Genomic DNA, 21326 nt, shown 5'->3' with positions numbered 1-21326 from the left:
CAATCAGAACCTACTTTTTATACCTAAAAGTTTGAGGGTGTAATTTTAATTGTTCTAGGGTGTCAAGAGGAATTAGAATTACTTCTATCCTAGAAGATTTCCCAGAATTACTTCTATCCCAGAAGATTTTCTTCAAGCGTTGAGATTTTCTTTTTCCCCTTCAACAATTACTCCCTATCTTTTGCCTATTTTGTTGCTTTTGTTTAATAAACCTACATTACAGCTGTGGACAAATGGGAAGTAAAATAGAGCTTGGGTATTGGAAATAAAATAGAACTTGGGTATTTTTAGCTCTTTGTAATAAATATTTATCTATCTTACAAGGACATTGGTATATACCAGATATATACATCAATTTCCAATAGCGCTACATATAAATTTTAAATAGAGAAAAAGAGTGAGATTCACACCCTTCAGAAATAGCTCAGATATCCAACACCCTGAATGAATCAGCAACCACTTTAAGCATGTCGCGATACCTTCTCCACCTTCTGTCATTTGCCCCAACTACCAAGGTATAGTACCTACCTGCATATTAGAGAAATAGCTGCTTATAACCCTTCTTCAGTTTAGGTCATTAGCCAAGCATAGATAGGTAACGATACGTATTCCTTCTCTTGAGGTCGGTGATTCAAATTCTCATTTCCTATGATATACTAGAGTGTACTAAAAAAACACTTAGGACTATTTGGAACACGAAGTTAGTTATTATAGTCGGTGATTATTATAGTTTGTGGATTACAACAATTTGTGTTTCGTTTGTCGATTATTTTAGTCTGGATTATAATAGTCCATGTTTGGGACAGTGAGCGTTTTCTAATAATTTTACCGTAACTAAGTGTGAGTTATAATAATTGGGAACTTTAGTTCAAACATTGAGTGGGCTATCCACCTAAGGCAAATTGGGGCCCAATCGCTCCCTTAGAGGTTACTATATTCTTCTATGAACTTTATTTGAATGAGGAATTGGACCGTATGATAAATTTTAGGGTTTGGTTTTGAAAAATGGCAAAACCGATAAATAATAAGATTTATGGCAACTCACATGACATGCACATGGCCGTAAAATTTCAAATCCTTGTTTTACCCTTATCTGATTCGTAGCTTGTCATTAATGAAACTATAAAAACATGGTAAGTGTAGAATCATAAACAATGATAGGTTCCGTATACATGGTAATTGCCGACTCTTTGGTTCTCCACATTCTCTCTAATCGATTTATTTGAAAAAAAATAAGAACAATCGTCTTCCAAAAAATAACCGCCCTTCCAACTTTCCTCACCTACTTAATATTTTAATGTAGATTTTATTATTAGTTTAAATTCTATTTAACCATTCTTCGAACTAATTTCACTTGAATTAAATATCCAGATTTTTCTAACAAATTTATATTTTAAATATCCATATATTATAAAATGTCATTTTATCAAATCACATCTTTTTCAGATGTTTGAACGAATTATTTTATACATATTCTTAATAAATTAATTGGATATTTTTCCATATTTTCGAAGGTTTAAATTGTTTTGTACATATTATTAGATTTAATTGTACATATTTTATATTTAGTCACAATTTTCATTTCATTTTATATCATATCATATTATTATATTACCATTTTTAATGTTTTAAAATACATTTTTGGTTATTTTACATTTCACTATCTAAGAATCATGTATTGGTTATTGAAGCATAAATAAATTCAATTTACAAATTCTCTTTTTCCTTAATTTTAATTTTTTCATCCTCATCTTTTGATTTTACCAAACGATTCTATCCATTGATCAATCGATTTTTCTATTTTTCTCTTCATTTGCTCTTGTATGACGATTCAATCTTCTTTTACTTCATTATTATAATCAACTTTCTTCTTTTTTTTTTTGGCAAAAGAAGGTGAAATCTTGTTCATCGGAGAGAATTCAGAGTTAGACACTACAATAAATTGAAACTTCCAAAGCTACGTTGAACGCTAGAGAATCAGAATTATAATTTTTATGTGGTGATTGACTACTCTTTAATGTGTCTAATCTTTCAAATACATTATATTTATTTTAGTGGAAACATATCCTTCTCTCCAACCTTCTGAGAACATTATTATCAAATTTCGTTTATCTAACTATTTTTAATTGGTTTAACTTTTTGTTACTAGATTTAATTATAACTAAATCTTTTTTCATTTGTTTAAGCATGTTGTTATTAGATTCAAAATGTAATATGAAGTTAAACATATTTCTAGTTTATCTTTGGTGCGCTCTAGAAATTAACTAATTTACATTTTCACATTCGGTGTAATTGTAACATAAAATTATGAGATTAACTAATCTACATCTACATCTATACATACAACATAATTATAATATGAAGTTATGCAATTTTAATTATCGTTATTCGTGTTTCCTGATAAATATCCATTTGAATATATCTTTTGTTATCAGATTCTGGTTTATTTTATTTGTTTATACGTTTTGTTAGCATATTCATATTTTTTTGTTTATATTATTACTATTTATATAGTTTATACTTCTTAAACTGTAATCTAATGATATAACAATTTATCATTGGTATATAAAACATATTTATATACCTATTTATTATTTTAATAAGATTTGTTCTCCATTTCATAAAAAAAAAACCCATCCCTCATTTTCAAGTTCCAATATATTTATAATTTTTTGTGAAAAATAAAAAAAATCTAAGCACCTCCTACTTACATATTTATAAATATATATATTTTTAAAAAACACTAATCCTACTTTTCTTCCCTCTCATCCTACCCTTTCCTTTCTCTCTTTTTTATTTCCCATTTGCAACAAATCTATAGCCATAACATCTCCACAATCTCTCCTTTAAAATTGATGCTACATTTCGGCTTGCATGTTCTCCAAGCAGCCACATGGCACCACCTATGATCATCGTATTGCAGACGCACCATCGTGGCCGTCCACCGAAGAAGCAACACCAATTAGTTGTCGGTGAGGGCCATATTGGCTAGTTTTTGGATTTTGGAACCCTTCTAAGATTTTGACCATGTTATTTGTTTTTCAACTAACTTTTGGTTGAGATTGTAATTTTTTTTTTTTGCTTAGATAGAGTGTATTTGCAGTTTTAAGTTTTTTTTGAAGTATTGTTTATTTGTATTCATTTCGTTAGTCTTTGGGGTAGTTTGGTCTTTTACTAATTAGTATTTTATATTATTTAAATTCATTTTGCTATTTTTACAAATTTGATTTTCTTTTGCTATTTTTCCAATGAAACTTTAGAATTTGCTATTTCTCTTCTCAGCCCCATTTGAATATACAAGAGTAAGGGATGAATGTGGGTTTTAATTCATCAGATGGAAATCGAGAACTTAACACGAATCGAATTGTATTCAATCCAAAAACTAAAAGTATAGGTTAGATATGAGTTAGTTCAAGATTCCAGAATACAAATTGATAAAATGAGTTTGGTTAACTTCGATTCTGTTGGTTTCATTCTATCTTTCTAAACTGGATAGTTCAATTTGATATTCTTTATTAGTTTTTTCCGAGTAAAGAAGTATCCTACGGTTAAGAAAGCATGGGATTCAGAGCTGATAAATAAAAAAATGAAAGGGTTCAAAATTCTAATAAAAAATGAGCTTACCGTTTGCAATGGCTATGGTTGCAAAGGAGGTGCGGGAGAATGCTCTAGAACTAAGTTTGTACTCGAAGGTGTAATAATTTCTCCCATCAATCGTTCGCTGAAACAGGTCAATTAAAGATCAGCTAGATGTCCAAGAAACAGACTTGAAGATAAATATTAAGATTGATCTGAGAGGCAGAGAAAAATACAAACCTCCTTCATATCATATATGGTAGCCTTTTGATTTGGTGCAGCATATCGATGTTTTACCAAAAAGTTGACAACCTGCTTTAGTTAAGTTAAACAATTCAGACTTCTTTTCCCAGAATATCAAATATGATCTAATTAAAGATTCCTTTACCTCATCTAATGAACCTTCTTCATGGATATCCTTTTTCTCTGTTGGTATGAACTTCACTCTAACATTCTGTAGCTGCAGGTATCGATCCTTGAATGCCGAATCATGGGCTCTAAAATCAAATTCCTAGACAGGGAACATTTAGAAACTGTTTGTTTTAGTATATTCTTTTGTTTACTACACATGCATCTCATGTTTCTGCTAGTTGAAATTTTCTCACCCTCCAATCAGAGGGGTAGTAATAGGAATACCCATCTGTAGAGTCTACGAATGCTCGATAATTCTTCGGGACTTCTGCACATAAAAAAATCACAATATTAATTTAGAATCCAACATTAGATTATTGGAGAGAGTTGGGAATTTAAACCTTCAGCAAAGAGGGGACTTGCAGCCAGTAAACTTGTAGCTAGAGCTCCAACTCCCAACAGAAGCGGCCTTCTATTGCAATGGCCTAAATGTTAATATATCAACGTCATATTACCACGGGTCAGATAAGGATATCCAGGCTCAAGAAAACAGCGAAAGAAACACCTATAAGGAAGGAAAAGAAAAGTTCAAAGTAGAACTGAATCAAAGTTCTCATGAGGTGAACTATCCCGCTATGAAAAGTAAAAACCATAGTAAGTGAAGTCATTGTTTTGGTTTCTCACACGTCAACTACCTAAACGTACTATATGTGGTTGCCAAGTAAACTCGTAACACTTTAGTCCCTAGATTGGTTACCACAATGGTCAGAATCCATTTCTTCTACGCAAATTTGGTTTAGACATTTCTACAAACACCTTGTACGCAAGTTACAAAGTTCATATAATTCCACAAAGTCCTCAAAATTTGAACAGATTCAAAGAATAAGCAAGCCAAATAAGTACCAAATGGGCATTTCCTTTCCACAAGGAACGAAACCAAAAGGAAAAAACCACATTATTCTAAAATCGGCATGGCAGCCATTCTGAAGCTGCAAATCTTTAAGAACCCATGGACTCTAAGCATTGGAATTGAGCATTAAAGTTAAGACTGCAAATCTTACCTTCCTCACGGGAAGTTTTCTCGGTTGAGCAATTGATTGTACTACAGGAAGAAAAAGAAGAAGTAGCTGTTGATGGCTCATTGAAAGGAAGCAACCTCAGCTGGAATCAAAGCACAATGAGAAGCAAGAACTGGGTCCTGAAGATTGGGAAATGTAAATGAATACACAAACCTTCCAATTGGATGCGGTGGTGGGAACCCAACTGAAGCAAGAGGTTGAAACTGCCATATCTGATCCAGAGAAGCTCTCATAAAATGAAAAATTGGAAAATGGAAGGAAGCTTAGAATGCTATATCTAATCGGGTTGGGTTTTTGTGGTCATATTCAACACTCTTTCTACTCTTGTTTCTTTCTTCATTGCTTTTGGGAAACTTTGTAAATTGGTCAACCGGATAAAACGATTTTTTTTTTTTTTTTTTAAAAAATAAAAATAAAAATAAAAATAAAAATAAAAATAAAATTTAACAAACAATTTTTTCTAGTCTAGGTTAAATTTAACAAATAAAATAGAAATAGAAATAGAAAAATATTAAAACAATCAAGGATGAAAATATCTTGATATATTGACGATATATCCACGATATATCCGTAAAATCACATATCCGATACAAATATTGGGGATGAGATATTTTTTCTCCAAATTTCACGATATATAGCTGATATTAGCGATATATCTCCGATATTAGCCATATATTCCGATATATCTTTTTGGGTTAATATCTTTCGTAGCTCAACAAAATCGTGGATATTTTGAGGATATATCACGGATATTTTGTGGATATATCATGGATATTCCGTTTACATGTCGTTTGATTATTTCTATATATAGCTTTCTTTTTTCTTTTTCCAATATCAAACTTTTCTAATGTGCTATCTTTTACAATTTTCATTTTTTTCTCAATTTTGAATAAAAAACTTTCATTTTCAAAGAAATTAAATTTGAAAAAAATACAAAAAAAAAAAAACTTTAACCATGACCCTAAAGCTGGAGGAGTAGGAATTAGCTCTTTCACTGGATAATCTCAATTCACACATGTCACACAAGACTCCAACTATGACTATAGAGTTGGTGGACTAGAAATTGGAACAATAAAAAAACCTTTCATTCATAGAGTATCTACACCTAATGATGCTCATGTTGACTCACTTGTTTCAGTATGAAGGAGATGAGTTTCGATAGTCAATATAGACATGGTCACTATGTCAATAACAATAGTAATTATGGCTATTCTCAAAGTAATTACTATAGTCATTCGAGTGATTATGGTTCATGTGGTTATAGTGATGAGTTTAACATATCGATCTATACATGAGGACAACTTCCTCATGAAAGTCATGAAGACTCAGATTTAGGGCCTCTATGTTATCTACATTCTCCGGAACATCCTCATTTGAATGAAACATAGTTTGATCCAAGGTACTCTCCTATTGATAATATTGGGGTTGATGTTGAAACTCATAGATGACATACTTCCCAATTATGTTATAAATTTTTAACATATAATAACTTGGGAGTAATATTGTCATCATCAAATATGCTAATGTTGGGCTAATACCTCGTAGATCATCTTTTTATTATTGAATCTTGTATTTGACCTTCATTTTGTATGACTTAGATTTTATTAATAAAACATTCCGTTCATAATAATTTTTTGATCTTCATTATTATTTATTATTCCATAACCAAGCATATATGACTTCTAATTATTGGTTTATATATTTAAAGTCAGAGTTTATTACTTAAATAAATTTGTTCTAAAATTTCACTAAAAAATTCACAATTTTGTGATATTCGTGATTTTTTTCTTGAATATCCATTGATATTTAAGATATCCGTCGATATATCCATAAATCTAACTTACTGATATTTACAATGATAACGATATTTTCGTCCTTAAAAAAATTTACAATGATAACGATATTTTCGTCCTTAAAAAAATACAAACACATACATTGACATTGCCTAATCTTCTTCTTCACTGAGATGAAGTGAAATCCTAGAGTGAGAGAGCAAGAGTGATAGAGGAGATGAGATTGAGAGCAAGAGTGATAGAGGAGACGAGATCGAGACCAAGAGTGAGAGTGATAGAGATGGATAGATCGAGAGGAGAGACCCACTTAAATGTGCGATATTCCATTTTGATAATTTTACCTGAACACGATATATGTAAAAGGGCAAAAATCTTAAAATTTAGAAAGAAGATAAAATCTCATTTTAGTCCAAAATTTTGGGTTATTGTATGGCTTTTCCTTACAAGTTGAGTTGAGTTGAGTAATTTGAGTTGTTCAAGTTGTCAAGTCATTTGAACAACTTTACTCATTCTAGGTTTTTTTTTTTTTTTTTGGGGGGGGAAGAAAAGTAACTTTGGTCAATTGCAAATCAACTTTATATTAGTTTTTTTAAAATTTTCTTTACATATATTTTGATGTTACTTTGTTGAATGAAAATATGTGAACATACTATTTTTGATAACGGTATTTTAATCTTTATTCAATTTTAGTCATTGTGTTTTCAATGATAAGATTTATACCTCTATATTAAAGATTAGTTTCATCTCTTTTTTGAAATGTTACCACGAAATTTAAGTCTACATACCGAGTGGAAATATAATATACTTGGTATATTAGCGTTGATATAAATATAACAACATATTTAAAATGTTGATTTCTTAGACTAACAACTTTTATGTTTATTCAATTTTTGTCTGTATAATTATTTTAAACAATTATCTTGTTGTCTCTCAAATATGCTTTCAAATAGTAAGATTTAACTTCTAAACTTTACATAAAATTTTAGTCATAACTATTGATTTTTCATATATCTAGATCATCAATTTTATAACTCCAACATATAACACCACACGCACATATATATAAACATTTATTCATTGGACCATCTACTTTTTAAATAGATGGCATAAAAGAAATACATATTACAGAAAATAGACACAAATGCATTTTTGTTGTAAAATCGAAGAGCAAAAATGAAGCACGATGGGAGTACCATAATATTAAAATAATAAATAAAGTAAAATAACCAAAATTATAAAATTATGAAAATAGAAAACATAAATGAAATTCTATTATTTAATTTTCACCCATTTGTGAACATTTTCAATATCCACAAAATGCTACTATTTATAGAAAATTTACGAAGTAGAAGGTGGAATTACATGAACACTAAGGATGTGCAATTAAAAGACACATGGACAACATGTAGAATGATACATGGAGTGATTGGAGAGTGACAAATGGTCTTTTAAAACATTAAGTATTGGACATCTATTTTGTGTATATATAATATATATAAAATATGCCTTGTTCAACTTTACTAAGAAAAAACCCAATGGAAAAAAATTCTAGTGAAAGAAAAAAAATACATATTTCATATAATTTAATAATCCTAAAAGAATACAATATATTTGCTCCCCCCATGGAAACATCAATGAGATATTTGAATTGCTTCATTCCAATGTTGTGCACCAAATTTTCAAAGTTATGATAGGTAATGTCTTTGTAAATAAGTCTATTAGGTTATTCTTGGAACAAATTTGTTGTACAGTGATGCTGTCATTTTCTTCAAGATCATGAGTGTAGAACAACTTTGTTGAAATATGCTTTGTTCTATCTCCTTTAATATATTCTACTTCAAGATCATGAGTGTAGAACAACTTTGATGAAATATGTTTTGTTCTATCTCCTTTAATATATTTTACTTTGATTTGGGCTATACAAGCTGTATTTTTGAAGGTAGGATTGGCAACGGGGTCGGGGCAAGGCGGGGGAGGGTTCCCCATCCCTATCCCCGATGGAGGATTTTATCCCCATCCTCGTCCCCATCCCCGCCATTTCAAGGTGGGGATAGGGACGAGAACGCGGTGACCAATTCTCCGTTTTCCCTTTTATTTCTCTATGGGGACTTTTTTAATATTTTTTATTTTTTTTGTAAAATTATCTTGGTTTGAGCTTGGATACTTTAGTTGGGCTTAGATTGGACTAAATTAAAAACCAAGCTAAATGTAAAAAGTTAAATACCTAATATATATATATATATAGAGAGAGAGAGAGAGAGAGAGAAAATATTTAAAAATCTAATTATATATACCTAATCGAGGCAAGGTCGGTGTCGGGAATAGGGCGAGGACAACCTCCCCATCCCCACCCCGTCCCCGGTTTGGGGACCCTAAAGAGGTCCCTCGTTTGACCTCATTCTCGGTCAAACCGGGGATTCCCTACCCTGATCGGGATGGGTCCCCGCGAAAATTTTTGCCAACCCTATCTGAAGGGATTTGATGTGAATTCAACCTTAATTAAAGTGATTGCATGTACCCGGAGGAGCAATTACAAGAAGTAAGAAGAGAAGATTCAAGAGACTTTCACATTACATCTTCAAAAGCTAGTAAATTTACAAAAATTGACAAATAATTTTGAGCCCCAATTTATATATAATGTTAGTTCAATGAGTTAAGAAGAGAATGACATGAAGATGACATGAAAAAAGTCCTACAGTTTGGAAGATGGCCTGGAGGTAAAATAAAGTGTGCATATTTTGTGAAGAAAATATGGCCAAGTGTGCACTGCATGGGAAAACGTGATGTCAAACCTTGTCAAACGTGAAGATTAAGTTTGCCAAAGTCTAGAGGAGTTATTTAAGACAATTTGGAGACCTTTTACATTTTTAATTTTGCATTTTGACCAATTAATTAGTAAGAAATTAAGTTTTAAGTTTCTAGGTCTTATTTTCTACAATTTGTAATTAATTGTATTTGAATGTCTTGAGTTTTTGGTCCATGCACGACCTTTTGGCCTATAAAATGGATTGTAGTTCTCTTAAAAACTTAGGTTATCAATATTAAAAAGCTTATGCTTATTTAACCTCTTTGGTGTTTCTTTTCTTTCAAATCTTGCTTTAGGTTTGTTGTTCAAATCAATTCATTGGATTAGTCTTGATCAAACTAATTATGGAATGAGTTGTCAAGATCTAGGAGTGATCATCATAAATTCTAAGTTTGATCTAAGTTAACTTTCTTTATGAGTGTTTGCAAGGATCCTAGAAGATCCTCTAGCTTTGCATTCAACAAACATTGTGGGTGCTTATCATTTGATATCAAAGCATTTGGTCATCATCATTGGCTGGCTCTAGAGGTGAAATATCTTTACTTTGTTTCAATTTTTTATTGTTTCTTCTTATTTTTTTCTTGTAATATAAGACATACTACAACTTGTCTTAAAATCTTCTACATACTTACTCTTGGATCATTAAAAAAAAAGAGAGAAAGAAAAAATCATTAGCCAAAAAAAAAAAAGAAAAAGAAAAAGAAAAAAGAAAATTAATAGGAGAAAAAGAAAGAAAAAAGTCAACAACAAAAGGAAAAAAGTAGGAAAAAAAAAATCCAAGACAATGATATTGATGTTTATCTACAACCTCTTGTGGAAGATTTACAACAACAATAGAAAGGAGTACAAGTTTATGATATTGTAAGTAACACACATTTCACTTTGAGATCAATTCTTATGTGGAATATAAATGATTTTTCAGCCTATGGAAATCTTGTTAGATACACCACAAAAGGCAAATATGCATGCCCGACTTGTGGAGATAATACTTGTTCTTATTGGTTGAAACATAGTAAAAAATTTGCATATATGGGTCATAGACGATTCTTATCAAGGGCTCATTTATATCAGAGAAAAAAAGACATGGTTTGATGGGAAAATAGAAGAAGAGTTACCTCCCAAAATTCCAACAAGTAGTGCAATTTATACCCAACCTGAAGATTTTGATAATTGTTGGGAGAAAGGTGAAAAGAGAATGAGCAAGAGTCATAAAGAATCGTCAAATCAAAGGTGGAAGAAGCGATAATTTTCTTCGATCTACTATATTAGAAGGTTAACGAACTCTAAGTTTATGGTGTATTTATTGAGTTTCAAACTAGACCATTAACAATTTGAAACTTTGATTGTGTAGGAATTACCAATACACCACAACTTGGATGTCATGCACGTGGAGAATAATGTGTGTGACAGTATTGTAGGTATATTATTAGATATAAATGGAAAGACAAAAGATGGAATTAATGCAAGAAAAGATTTACAACTTTTGAAAATTCGCCCTGACCTACATCCTCAAGAACGAGGAGGGAGAACTTACCTACCTCCTGCTCCACACATATTATCGAAGTCCGAGAACAAATTATTTTGTTCAAGGTTGTACAAACTAAAATTACCTGATGGATACAGTTCAAACATTTCAAAGTGTGTATCATTAGATTAATGCAAATTGATGGGGTTGAAGTCTCATGATTATCATGTGTTGATGCAACAACTTTTATCTGTGGTGCTTAGAGGCCTGCTTCTGAAAGGTCCAAGACATGCAATATACATGCTATGTTCATATTTCACTAGACTTTGCCAACATATAATTGATAGAGAGGTTATGTTAGAGCTTGAAAAAGAAGTGGTGGACATTTTATGTCTTCTTGAAAGGTACTTTCCACCTTCATTTTTTTGATTTAATGACACATTTGATTATTCATTTGGGTCGTGAAGCTTGTATATGCAGACCTGTTCAATTCCGTTGGATGTACCCATTTGAAAGGTAACTGTTTTATTTTTGATATATTGATAATAGTGGTCTTCCTTATGCTAATAACAGTTACTCTATATATATGAAGTTATTGAAAGGTTATGTATGGAACAAAGCACGACTAGAAGGGTGTATTGTAGCATGTTACTTCGCTGATAAATATGTCGAATTTTTGAACAAGTATTTTAAACAGTCAGTTGAGGTAGTGAATAAACAATATCGTAATGAAGATTACCAGAATGATGTCATACTAGAGGGTCGCCCTATATCGTCTGGAACTCCAATTGTATTATCCGATTATGTACTTGAGATTGCATATTGATATGTCCTATTCAATACAACAGAGGTGAAACCATTTTTCGAGTGAGTTATTTTGTTTAACAATATTACTTAGTTTAATTTAAGATTATTATTATTTAATGACAACTTATTTGGGTAGGATGCATATGAATGAACTCATGATCTTAGATAAAAGACTGGCAAAAGATTCTAATCTACTTTGGAAGGTTCATACAGAAATTTTTTTATTATGGTTGAAATCTAAGATAATACTAACTATTTAATAACGAATGAATATTTAAAACCATAATATACTTTCACTAACAAGTAGGTATGTTTCTTCTTACTAGATTGAATTAGATTCGTCTGTTAATGGTTACTTTGACTTGTTAAAATGACTTGCAAATGGGCTCAGAAAAAATGCTATGTCTTACATTGGATACATCATAAATGGGCAACAATTTCACATAAAGAGTGTTGAAAAATTAACCTAAAAAAGTGGTGTTATTGTACATGCTAGAACATTATGTAGATCCAGTGCAAAAGATCAATCTCAAGTTGTGAACTTAGTTCCTTATTATGGGGTGTTACAAGAAATCATCTTATTAGATTATTATGTCTACCAACTTCCAATCTTTCGATGCGACTGGCAAATGTTCGTAAAGGAGTAAAAGACGAGGAAGGATTCAGTATTGTTAATTTACATCAAAGCTAAAGCATATTTGTATGGGAGCCTTTCGTCTTTGTCTCGCAAACCGAACGAGTATTTTATGTTAGAGAACATGACACTTCAAGTTGGTATGTCTTATTAAAAGCACCACCTAGAGGATTTCATGACTTGGAGATGTACGATGAGAATTATGATGGTATTGTGGTTAGTAATGAACAAATTCGTAGTGAAGATTCACGTTGGCGAAAATGATGAGCTTACTCATGCAAGACAAGATTGTGAGGGTATTTTGATTTGAGGAGCAGTTTGATGCATTGTCTAAATGCTTGTTTGTGATTGTTATACTTTATAATATTTATTTTGTAAAGGTGCTTTGATTGCATGATCTAACCTTTGTTATGTAAAGACTTTTTAGCCACTTTGGCAAATATGGCATATTGATGTAAGTTATTTACTATCAATTAACTTTCTTCATAACTTTGTATCAATATCGATGTGTATGTCATTGGATAAGCCACCTCCACTATAGTGAGATCACGAATGATGGTAAATATTTATATTAAAAAAAAATTTCACTATTTTTTTTAGAATATGACTTGTATTGATTATTTATTAATGATGCTTTTAGGTTGAGATGAAGGGAAACATGCTACTACCTCAGACTATACAACACATAAAGATACCTTGGAACTAAAAATTAAAGGAAAAAAAAAGGTTTTTACGAAGGAAGATTTGGAGTGATGAAATGTTGAATGACCACCAACTAGAAGAGGTAGGGGTTCAAAGGAAAAAATCAAATGCGTCAAACCATGATAATGATAGTTTGCCTCTTCTAAATGACCACCTTGAATATTTCCAATCCTAATAAGAAGACAACTAAATGTAATCCTATTTCAATTCCTACATTAGACTCACTGGCTACTCAAACAAAATTAGCAATTCATAGGCAAACAAAAACTTCTAATGTAAACAGACTTGAAAATGAAGATCATATAGTCAATGAGCCCTCATATGAAACAACGACTTTGCCAAAAAGAACAAGGGTCCTTACAAAGATGAAGACAATAGCCATTGATAAACAATCTAGAGTGAACCTTGTTTTCAATGAATATGGACAACCCACTAGGGTTGAATCGGTAGGATTAGCTTCATTTCTTGGTCCACTAGTGAGAGAGGTTGTATCAATGAATTTAGAGAATTAGAAGAAACTATCTACGAGGTTGAAAATAGTCTTATGGAAACCTATCCATGTATAAAGTTACTTTATTTCATTTATATAATTCAAATTGAACGCACATATCATTATGATTTACTTCTAACTATTCATAACTTTAGTCAAGGTACAATGTAGATGAAGATTGGCAAAAAAGAGTTTTTTTTTCCCAAAAGATGGGTAGATTATGAAGGACTGAAAAATCTCGTCTAGTGAAACAAATTCGAGATTCCCCAACAAAGGATGCACTTTTATAGCTAATGTCCGATAATTTGCAATTTGTTGATGACTAGATGGACTTTGTGAGTGAAAAGACTAGTGCAAACTTCATGGTATGAAAATCTTTACTTCGAGACGTGTACATTTACATTTTCCTATTATTACTTTGATAAAAATATTGAATGTCTTCTATTTGAGTAGTTGAAAAGTAAAAAAATACAAAGTCATGAAGAAAAAACAGCTCCCACATACATGTAGTAGGAAAAGGTATGCCCATTTGGCTGAAGAGATGGTAAACATCATTATTACTACATTTCAATTTCGCTTTCATATTGTATGTGAATTCATTTTTTAATCTTTTTTTTTTTTGTAGAAAAAAAAGTAGTTAAGATCAAACTTTAGTCACAAGGATTGCATTATGGACTAAAGCATACAAAAAGAAGGATGGACAATCGGTGAATACACAAGTTGCTAAGACACTCGTAAGTTTTCTTACTTACCTTTTTAGCTATGGGGGAGGGGAGGGGGTCTTGAAAAATTTATAAGCATTGACTTTGTTTGAAAATGTATCTTTAAACTTTACTATGTTCTTTTTCTTAAAAAGTTATTAACAATATACTTTGTTGGGATAATTAGCTTATGGAGTTTGTGAACTTTCATTGAAGAATGATTTGATTGAAGTGTATTATGTTTTGTGGTAGAGGAGGGGGTTGAAAAAGTATTTGAAAAGAATGAAGAATAGTCTTCAAAGGTAACTCTCTTCTCCTAGAATTTCTTCTTTGTAAAATGCATGCTTAGTTTAAATATGTTTCAACTTCTTTGTATATTCTGTAAATTCAAAACGTAAATTAAAAGTACACACGTTCTCTTACTTCTGCTGTGGGATTTGATCCTTCAATGTTTGAGCAAGATTGATGTTTATTATTTGTTATATTTTGGTTTGTTTAGTTGATATATACTAAAAAAGTTTGCACATGTTATAATACGCTTTATATTGATTTTTATGTCAAGTTTCAATGTTAAAAGTTCGTTACCTCTGTTGTTTTGAAGAATGAGTAAAATTTGGAGGTTATTCATGTTATTAAAATTTGATTTGAAATTTTAATGTGATTTGAGCCTGATTATGTGGTTATATTGTAACTCTAAAGATCGTTCTTGTTTTAAAGTTTCATTTAAAGGTTATTTGTACGACTAAAGTATGGTTTTGAGTGTATGATAAGAGAGATTGTAAATATTAAGAAGGTATATATAACATATGTATATATATTGTTAATATTGTTTACATTGATGTATTCAGTTGAATTCTAAAATGAATGTTTTTTCACTAGGCCTTCACACAAGCTCGTTGAAATGAGGAAATGTCCCACCAAGCATGTTATTTATATATATATATATGTGTGTGTGTGTTCTTAACCAAAGATAGTGCAAACACTTAGTTATAATTACTAGATTTGTAGATAACCGAAGTTTGGTTACTAGTTTCATTTATATAGTTTTCTTGTATTAACGGTACAAAGCTCATCGTTATATATGAAAGTTTATATTTATGTTCGTGTACATATTTTATGTCAAAATTAGAGGAAACATAGATGCAATGGTAGGTATGATACAAATAATTATCTATTATTATAAACATTTTGTTGACTTTCACATATGTCATGAAATGTATTTATATGACGTTAAAATACTATCATCAATTGGACTTCAATGACTATAAATAAGTGTCAAAGTACGTAATTCAATGACGTTTAGAATGTGCTACTGTCAAGACATTATTGACACGTAAACGTGTCATTATTAATGTTTTTGTGATAGATTTTTAATGTTAATATAAAAGTTTAATTGACATAAGAAGTCATTTTTTCGTCATTTATTGATAATGATAAATTGTCATAGAAAATGTTACCATATAGGCAACCAATGTCAATAAATGTTCATTATTGACTGTATTGAAAAGTCATAAAATAAGTAATAATGACTAATTTTTATGTGTCATCTATACACTTTCCTAATGGTAGATTCAAAAACTAAAGTCAAGGAATGTAATAATGACAAATTTTTAGGGTCATGGAAACCTTTATTTATTTATCATTATTATTATTTTAATTTTAAATAGTGATTGTTGCTCTAGTTAGTTGAGATTCATAATTTTTGTCAATCAATAACTCGTTATGTCGTTCATTCATGAGAAGACGTGAGATGAGTTCAAAATACTTTTTTTTAGATATTTCTCTCGATATCACTATTGCGTGAGATGAGTTCAGAATACTTTTTAAGATATTTCTCTCGATATCACTATTGCAGGAGCATATTCAAGACACGAAATGTAGAAAAATATTTTCTTTAACATATTGATTTAAAATCTTGGAGCCTCAAATGCATCCATTCATAACGAGTTTTAGGAAGAATAATTATTTTTTGATGACTTTTTTATTTTTTTTTGCATTCAGGTGTATTTTTGTATTAAACATCCATGACAAATAATTATTACCATGAATGTCAAAGGTTATGAATTCTAATTTCGTAAGATTTGTTATGATAACATTATCACATAACATTGTATTTATATTGAAATTTTAATATATACTAAACATGCAAAACAACAAATAATTTATTAATTATAATGAATAGAGAAAAGCGACATACCTTTAGATACTACAAATAATAGAAGCTGTTGTAAAATTGAGGAGCAAAACGAGGCACAACGGGAACACGAATATCGAAAAATTATAATATATTAAAATAATAAATAAATTAAAATAACCAAAATTATGAAATTATGAAAATAGGAATTATGGAAATAGGAAAAATATATAAAATTCTCTTCTTTTTTACTCTCACCGATTTGTACATTTTTTTAAGTTCTACAAAATGACATTATTTATAAACAATTTGATAATTAATAGATAGAATTATATGGATATTAAGTATGTAATTAAAAGACAAAGATAAAATGGGATGATTGGAGAGTGACAAATGATTTTTTCGATACTAAGTATTAGAGATGTATTTATTTTGTAATATATATAGTAATTTTGATATAAAATTTACAACAACGAAAAGTTTTTTTAACGTAAAAATCAGAGTGTCAAAATAGGATTTAAATGGCCTCTTATCAACTTTTTAGAAATGGATCCTATATCTCCTCGGCACTTATTCAACGCCACCTATGTTTCATCACCGCCACACACGTGGCAGCTTGCCAATGCTCCCATCCTCTAGCTAGTGTGTCACCCGCAGGTGCTCGTAGAATACCCCCTACTGTAAGTTTACTGGCAACTTGTTTTGCCGGTAACGAAGCGGTTATTTCTGGTGTATAAAAGGCCAGTGGAAGCACAAAGAACAAAATTCAAATCATAAAAGCATCCGGCAAAGAAAAACAGAGTGAAAAAGGAAAATTCTTCTTCAATCTCTTAGAACTGGAAAGAGAAAAAAAATGCCAATCCAAAAATTTACACTCGGAACGCCGGGAGAGGTGAGCCAACCCGATGCGATCAAGGCCGCATTTGCCGAATTCTTCTCCATGATCATCTTTGTTTTCGCCGGACAAGGATCTGGATTGGCTTTTGGTAAGTTCTAATTTGTAATTGAGTTTAAATCGTTGATTCGATGTTCTTTGGTCCGCATTTTGTTTGAATTTCGATTACTTGTTGATTTGTTCGATTTCTGACCTGGTAGTTGTCAATTAGGATTATAATGACTGATCTGTGCATTTTCTGGATTCAAAATTGAAGGATATTCAGTTTTAATTGAGCTATTGATTGCGTATTGAAGTGTAGGTTTATAATTTTGGCAGATAAGTTAACGGACGGTGGATCTGCAACGCCGTCAGGGCTGATAATGGCATCTCTGGCTCATGCTTTTGCGCTATTTGTGGCGGTTTCCGTTGGAGCGAATATCTCCGGTGGCCATGTAAATCCGGCAGTTACATTTGGTGCGCTTGTAGGTGGAAATATATCGTTGTTTAGAAGTATAATGTATTGGATCGTTCAATTACTTGGCTCTGTTGTTGCGTGCTTCCTTCTTAAGTTTGCAACTGGTGGAAAGGTATGATGTTACTAAAACTTTTTATTTATTTATTTAAGTTGTGTTAATTAATTAAGCTATATTCAGGTTAGTGACTAATAAATAAGAATGTATTTGACTTGTAGAATCATTTTTTAGTCCAACAATAAGTGAGAATATGGATTAGAATCTCTATATTGGAATAGATAGTAATGTGATTTTTGATTTAGAGTTACATCGTTTTGTATTCATGAGTTACCAGTTAATTCTTTTCATTTATTAACCAATATGTAGAATGGATATGACTATTCAAATTGCTACAAATCAGTTTATAAATATCTCTATTATCTGAATTGGAACAAATTTTCCATCGATACTTTTGTCTCGTCAATAGTTTGATGAAGTTTGGTTTGCTCCTCAAAGTAAGATCATATTTACCTTTTCATGAATGTAACACCTCATCCCACAAGATCTAGCGAACATCATCTTGTGGAGCAAATTGAACAAAATCTGTAAGAGAAAAATGTTGATGGAAAAAGTGCTTTTTCAATTTGGAAAAAGTTATATTTATAGTTTATAGATTAATTTATAGCTATTCAAATAGTCACATCCCTTCTATAAAAGTGGTTATCAAATGAAAAGATTACTTAACCATTAGTGAAGTAATGCATCCTATGGATGTGAATGATGAAACTACCATGGAAGAGTCAAATACAATTTATTCCAATAATTAATTCTTGTTCTTTTTATTGAAAACATATACATTAATAAGTTGAATTAGGTTTAGGGGATCATTTTAATTCTAAAATTTGGAAACTAGCCAACTTATTTTTAGTTTAACCAAAAACTAGCACATGCCCCCCCCCCCCCCTAAACAGTAGACATGTTCATAGGGTAGGGCGGGGCTGGGGATGCCATTCTCCATCCCATTCCCGCTCTCCATTTCATTCCCCATCCCGTGAAATTTCTTATGGGGATCGGAGCGGGATTCCCGTGAGGAATTCACGAGGATCAGGTTCGGAATTTTACCCGTTTTTTTTTTTTTTTTTTTTTTTTGTAAAAAGTCAATTAATTTAAATCGAGCAAATTTTAATTAAATAATTAACTTTATCACTAAATTGTTTATTATTTTTAGTTTTACATAACAATTTAAATTTAGAGATAAATTACTCAAATTTTGGATAAATTACTCAAATTTTGGTCTAAAAAAGCTAATTAATTTTTTAGTAGAAATAAATATAAATCAAATTATTTACATATATAATCTAAATTTAAATATTCAAGTTAAACATATTCATTATCTTTCCCAATAAATAATGAAATTTGAAATTTAAATATAATATTTATATAATAATAATATTAACATAACAGGGAGGAGGAGGGGGACGGGGATGGGGAATGCAGTTTAGCTCATGGTGAATTTTTTTCCCCACTTCCTCTCCCATTTCTTTCCTAACGGGGAATCCCACCCCATTCAGGGTGGACCCCCGGGTCCCGTCTCGTGGAGAATTTGGACATCTCTACTAAACAAGTAGTTTTAGTGTAATTGATGATACATGTGAGGGTTAAAATTTCACAATAAATTTTTTTTATCCCAAAACTTCTAAAACATTCAGTTTGGGCCTTAAATTATTACAGTTGAAATTAAGAAACTTGATTTAAATCTTATGATTCAAAAGTCCAAAAATAATTTAAATTTTCGTTTGAAATCAGAAAGATTTAAAATTAAAGCAATTAAAATCTTGTATTTGGGATCCTCACGAAAAGAAAAAAGTAAAATGATCACTAATATATATTTTAATGTTGATTTATTAATAGAAAATTTAAATATAATAAAGAAAAAAATAACTTAACTCAAAATTTTAACATTTATATGTCAATTAAGCGCTTAATTTTTAAAACTTAAAAACTTATATTCATTTATTCTATTTCATGGGCTAATAAATAATATAATTTATTTGAAAATAGTTACAATTTGATATTACTAAATATCCTAGGCAAGCAAACTGATGAATAAAAAACAATCGTTCTGGTTTCAACTTTCAAAATTAATATTACATTCGTTGAACTTTGCATTCAAAGCATAACTATTTCAATCTTTGTTATTTTGCCCATTCATATCTACTGAACTAATGTTTATCTCTACTAAGCCATTTGGCTCTACTACATGTACATGTCCAGACTTCAGTCTCACCCTTGTTTAAAGCTACACTTTTTTATTTGATAAACACAAAATAAAATGATTATTACTTTCTTTATTCATAGAGTAAAATACATATTTTATAAACTAAGAGAACCAAATTGAAATAAATGAAAGTTTAGAGACCATAATGACTATTTTTCATAGTTATTCCCTTGATAATTGTCCCTTATCTTTCATCTCCAATACATACAATGTGAGGGGTAACAAAATGCAGGTAACCCCAGCATTTGCCCTGTCAACAGGAGTTTCTGTGTGGAATGCATTTATATTTGAGGCAGTGATGACATTTGGATTAGTATATACAGTGTATGCAACAGCAATAGATCCAAAGAGGGAGAATTTGGGTATCATTGCCCCAATTTCAATTGGTTTCATTGTTGGTGCTAACATTTTGGTTGGTGGTGCTTTTGATGGGGCTTCCATGAACCCTGCAGTCTCCTTTGGCCCTGCTGTAGTCACCTGGTCATGGAGCCATCACTGGGTTTATTGGCTTGGTCCTATGGCTGGTGCAGCCATTGCTGCCATTTTTTATGACACCCTCTTTATCTCAGACTCTGTGCATGAGCCTCTTACTCAGTATAATGATTTCTAGGACCGTTCCCCTTAAAAACTAGAAGATCTGGGACAAGAATGCCCCAGAGGCCAGTTTCAGTTGCAATTTTTTGGACTGATGCTTATTATTATTTTTTTAATTATTTTTTTTTCTTTTCTTTTCTTGATGTTTTGTTTTTCTTGACTTATTCAGAGACAGTAGATTCCTTTTATTTCATATTGTATGGGTTGATTATTCCCCATTGAAGATTTTGATTAACAAAGAATCAGGCAGAGAATATATGGTTGTAGCTTATTTTGTTTGAAAGACATTATTTTTTTTCTTTTTAACTATGAATGTGTCAGAATCAGAACCCAATTAATTGAAAAAAAACATACATGAGAAAGTGCTGGGTTTATAATTTAAGGACTTTGGCTGATAGTGATTGATGCAACATCTTATCTGAGTATTAAACTTGGGAGGAGTTTATTGGTTGAGCTGGGGAATCTCACATTAGTGCCCGAACTGTATTTATGTTTGTGCATCCTATTAATTTGTCCAATATCAATTTGTTATATGGTAAATTCTTTCTATTTTTTCTTGAATTATGTTAATTATTTTTCTATGTGTG

General features: G+C 30.9%; 2 protein-coding genes and 2 pseudogenes across 3 annotated transcripts; 3 read left to right on the top strand and 1 right to left on the bottom strand.

Moving 5' to 3' along the window:
* Nucleotides 1-259: 259 nt before the first annotated feature.
* Nucleotides 260-5348, bottom strand: PNSL1 (PsbP-like protein 2). Of its 2 annotated transcripts, none has more exons than XM_039033616.2 (8): nucleotides 5160-5348; nucleotides 4989-5088; nucleotides 4329-4412; nucleotides 4182-4255; nucleotides 3965-4087; nucleotides 3817-3888; nucleotides 3625-3721; nucleotides 260-528 (listed from the first exon to the last, which is right to left on the bottom strand). In XM_039033616.2, the coding sequence occupies exons 1-8, from the start codon at nucleotides 5214-5216 to the stop codon at nucleotides 425-427; spliced, it is 711 nt and encodes a 236-aa protein (XP_038889544.1). In that variant the 5' UTR covers nucleotides 5217-5348; the 3' UTR covers nucleotides 260-424. The 2 variants fall into 2 exon arrangements, with proteins under 2 accessions (XP_038889544.1, XP_038889545.1); XM_039033617.2 differs by having other exon boundaries at nucleotides 4182-4252; nucleotides 5160-5341.
* Nucleotides 5349-10986: 5638 nt separating this feature from the next.
* On the top strand, nucleotides 10987-11941 carry LOC150035472 (uncharacterized; annotated as a pseudogene).
* Nucleotides 11942-12014: 73 nt separating this feature from the next.
* LOC150035471 (uncharacterized) lies at nucleotides 12015-12775 on the top strand (annotated as a pseudogene).
* Nucleotides 12776-17299: 4524 nt separating this feature from the next.
* TIP1;3 (tonoplast intrinsic protein 1;3) lies at nucleotides 17300-21048 on the top strand. The gene is made up of 3 exons (XM_039034801.2): nucleotides 17300-17524; nucleotides 17752-18002; nucleotides 20378-21048. Exons 1-3 carry the CDS (start codon nucleotides 17392-17394, stop codon nucleotides 20753-20755), a joined length of 762 nt encoding a protein of 253 aa, XP_038890729.1. The 5' UTR covers nucleotides 17300-17391; the 3' UTR covers nucleotides 20756-21048.
* Nucleotides 21049-21326: the final 278 nt, after the last annotated feature.

Source organism: Benincasa hispida, chromosome 6, assembly GCF_027475165.1.
Source record: "Benincasa hispida cultivar pf3 chromosome 6, pf3_genome.v1.1, whole genome shotgun sequence".
NCBI classification, from domain to species: Eukaryota; Viridiplantae; Streptophyta; class Magnoliopsida; order Cucurbitales; family Cucurbitaceae; genus Benincasa; species Benincasa hispida.
The sequence above is the reverse complement of the archived record's forward strand: the minus strand, read 5'-3'. Positions and strand labels throughout refer to the sequence as shown.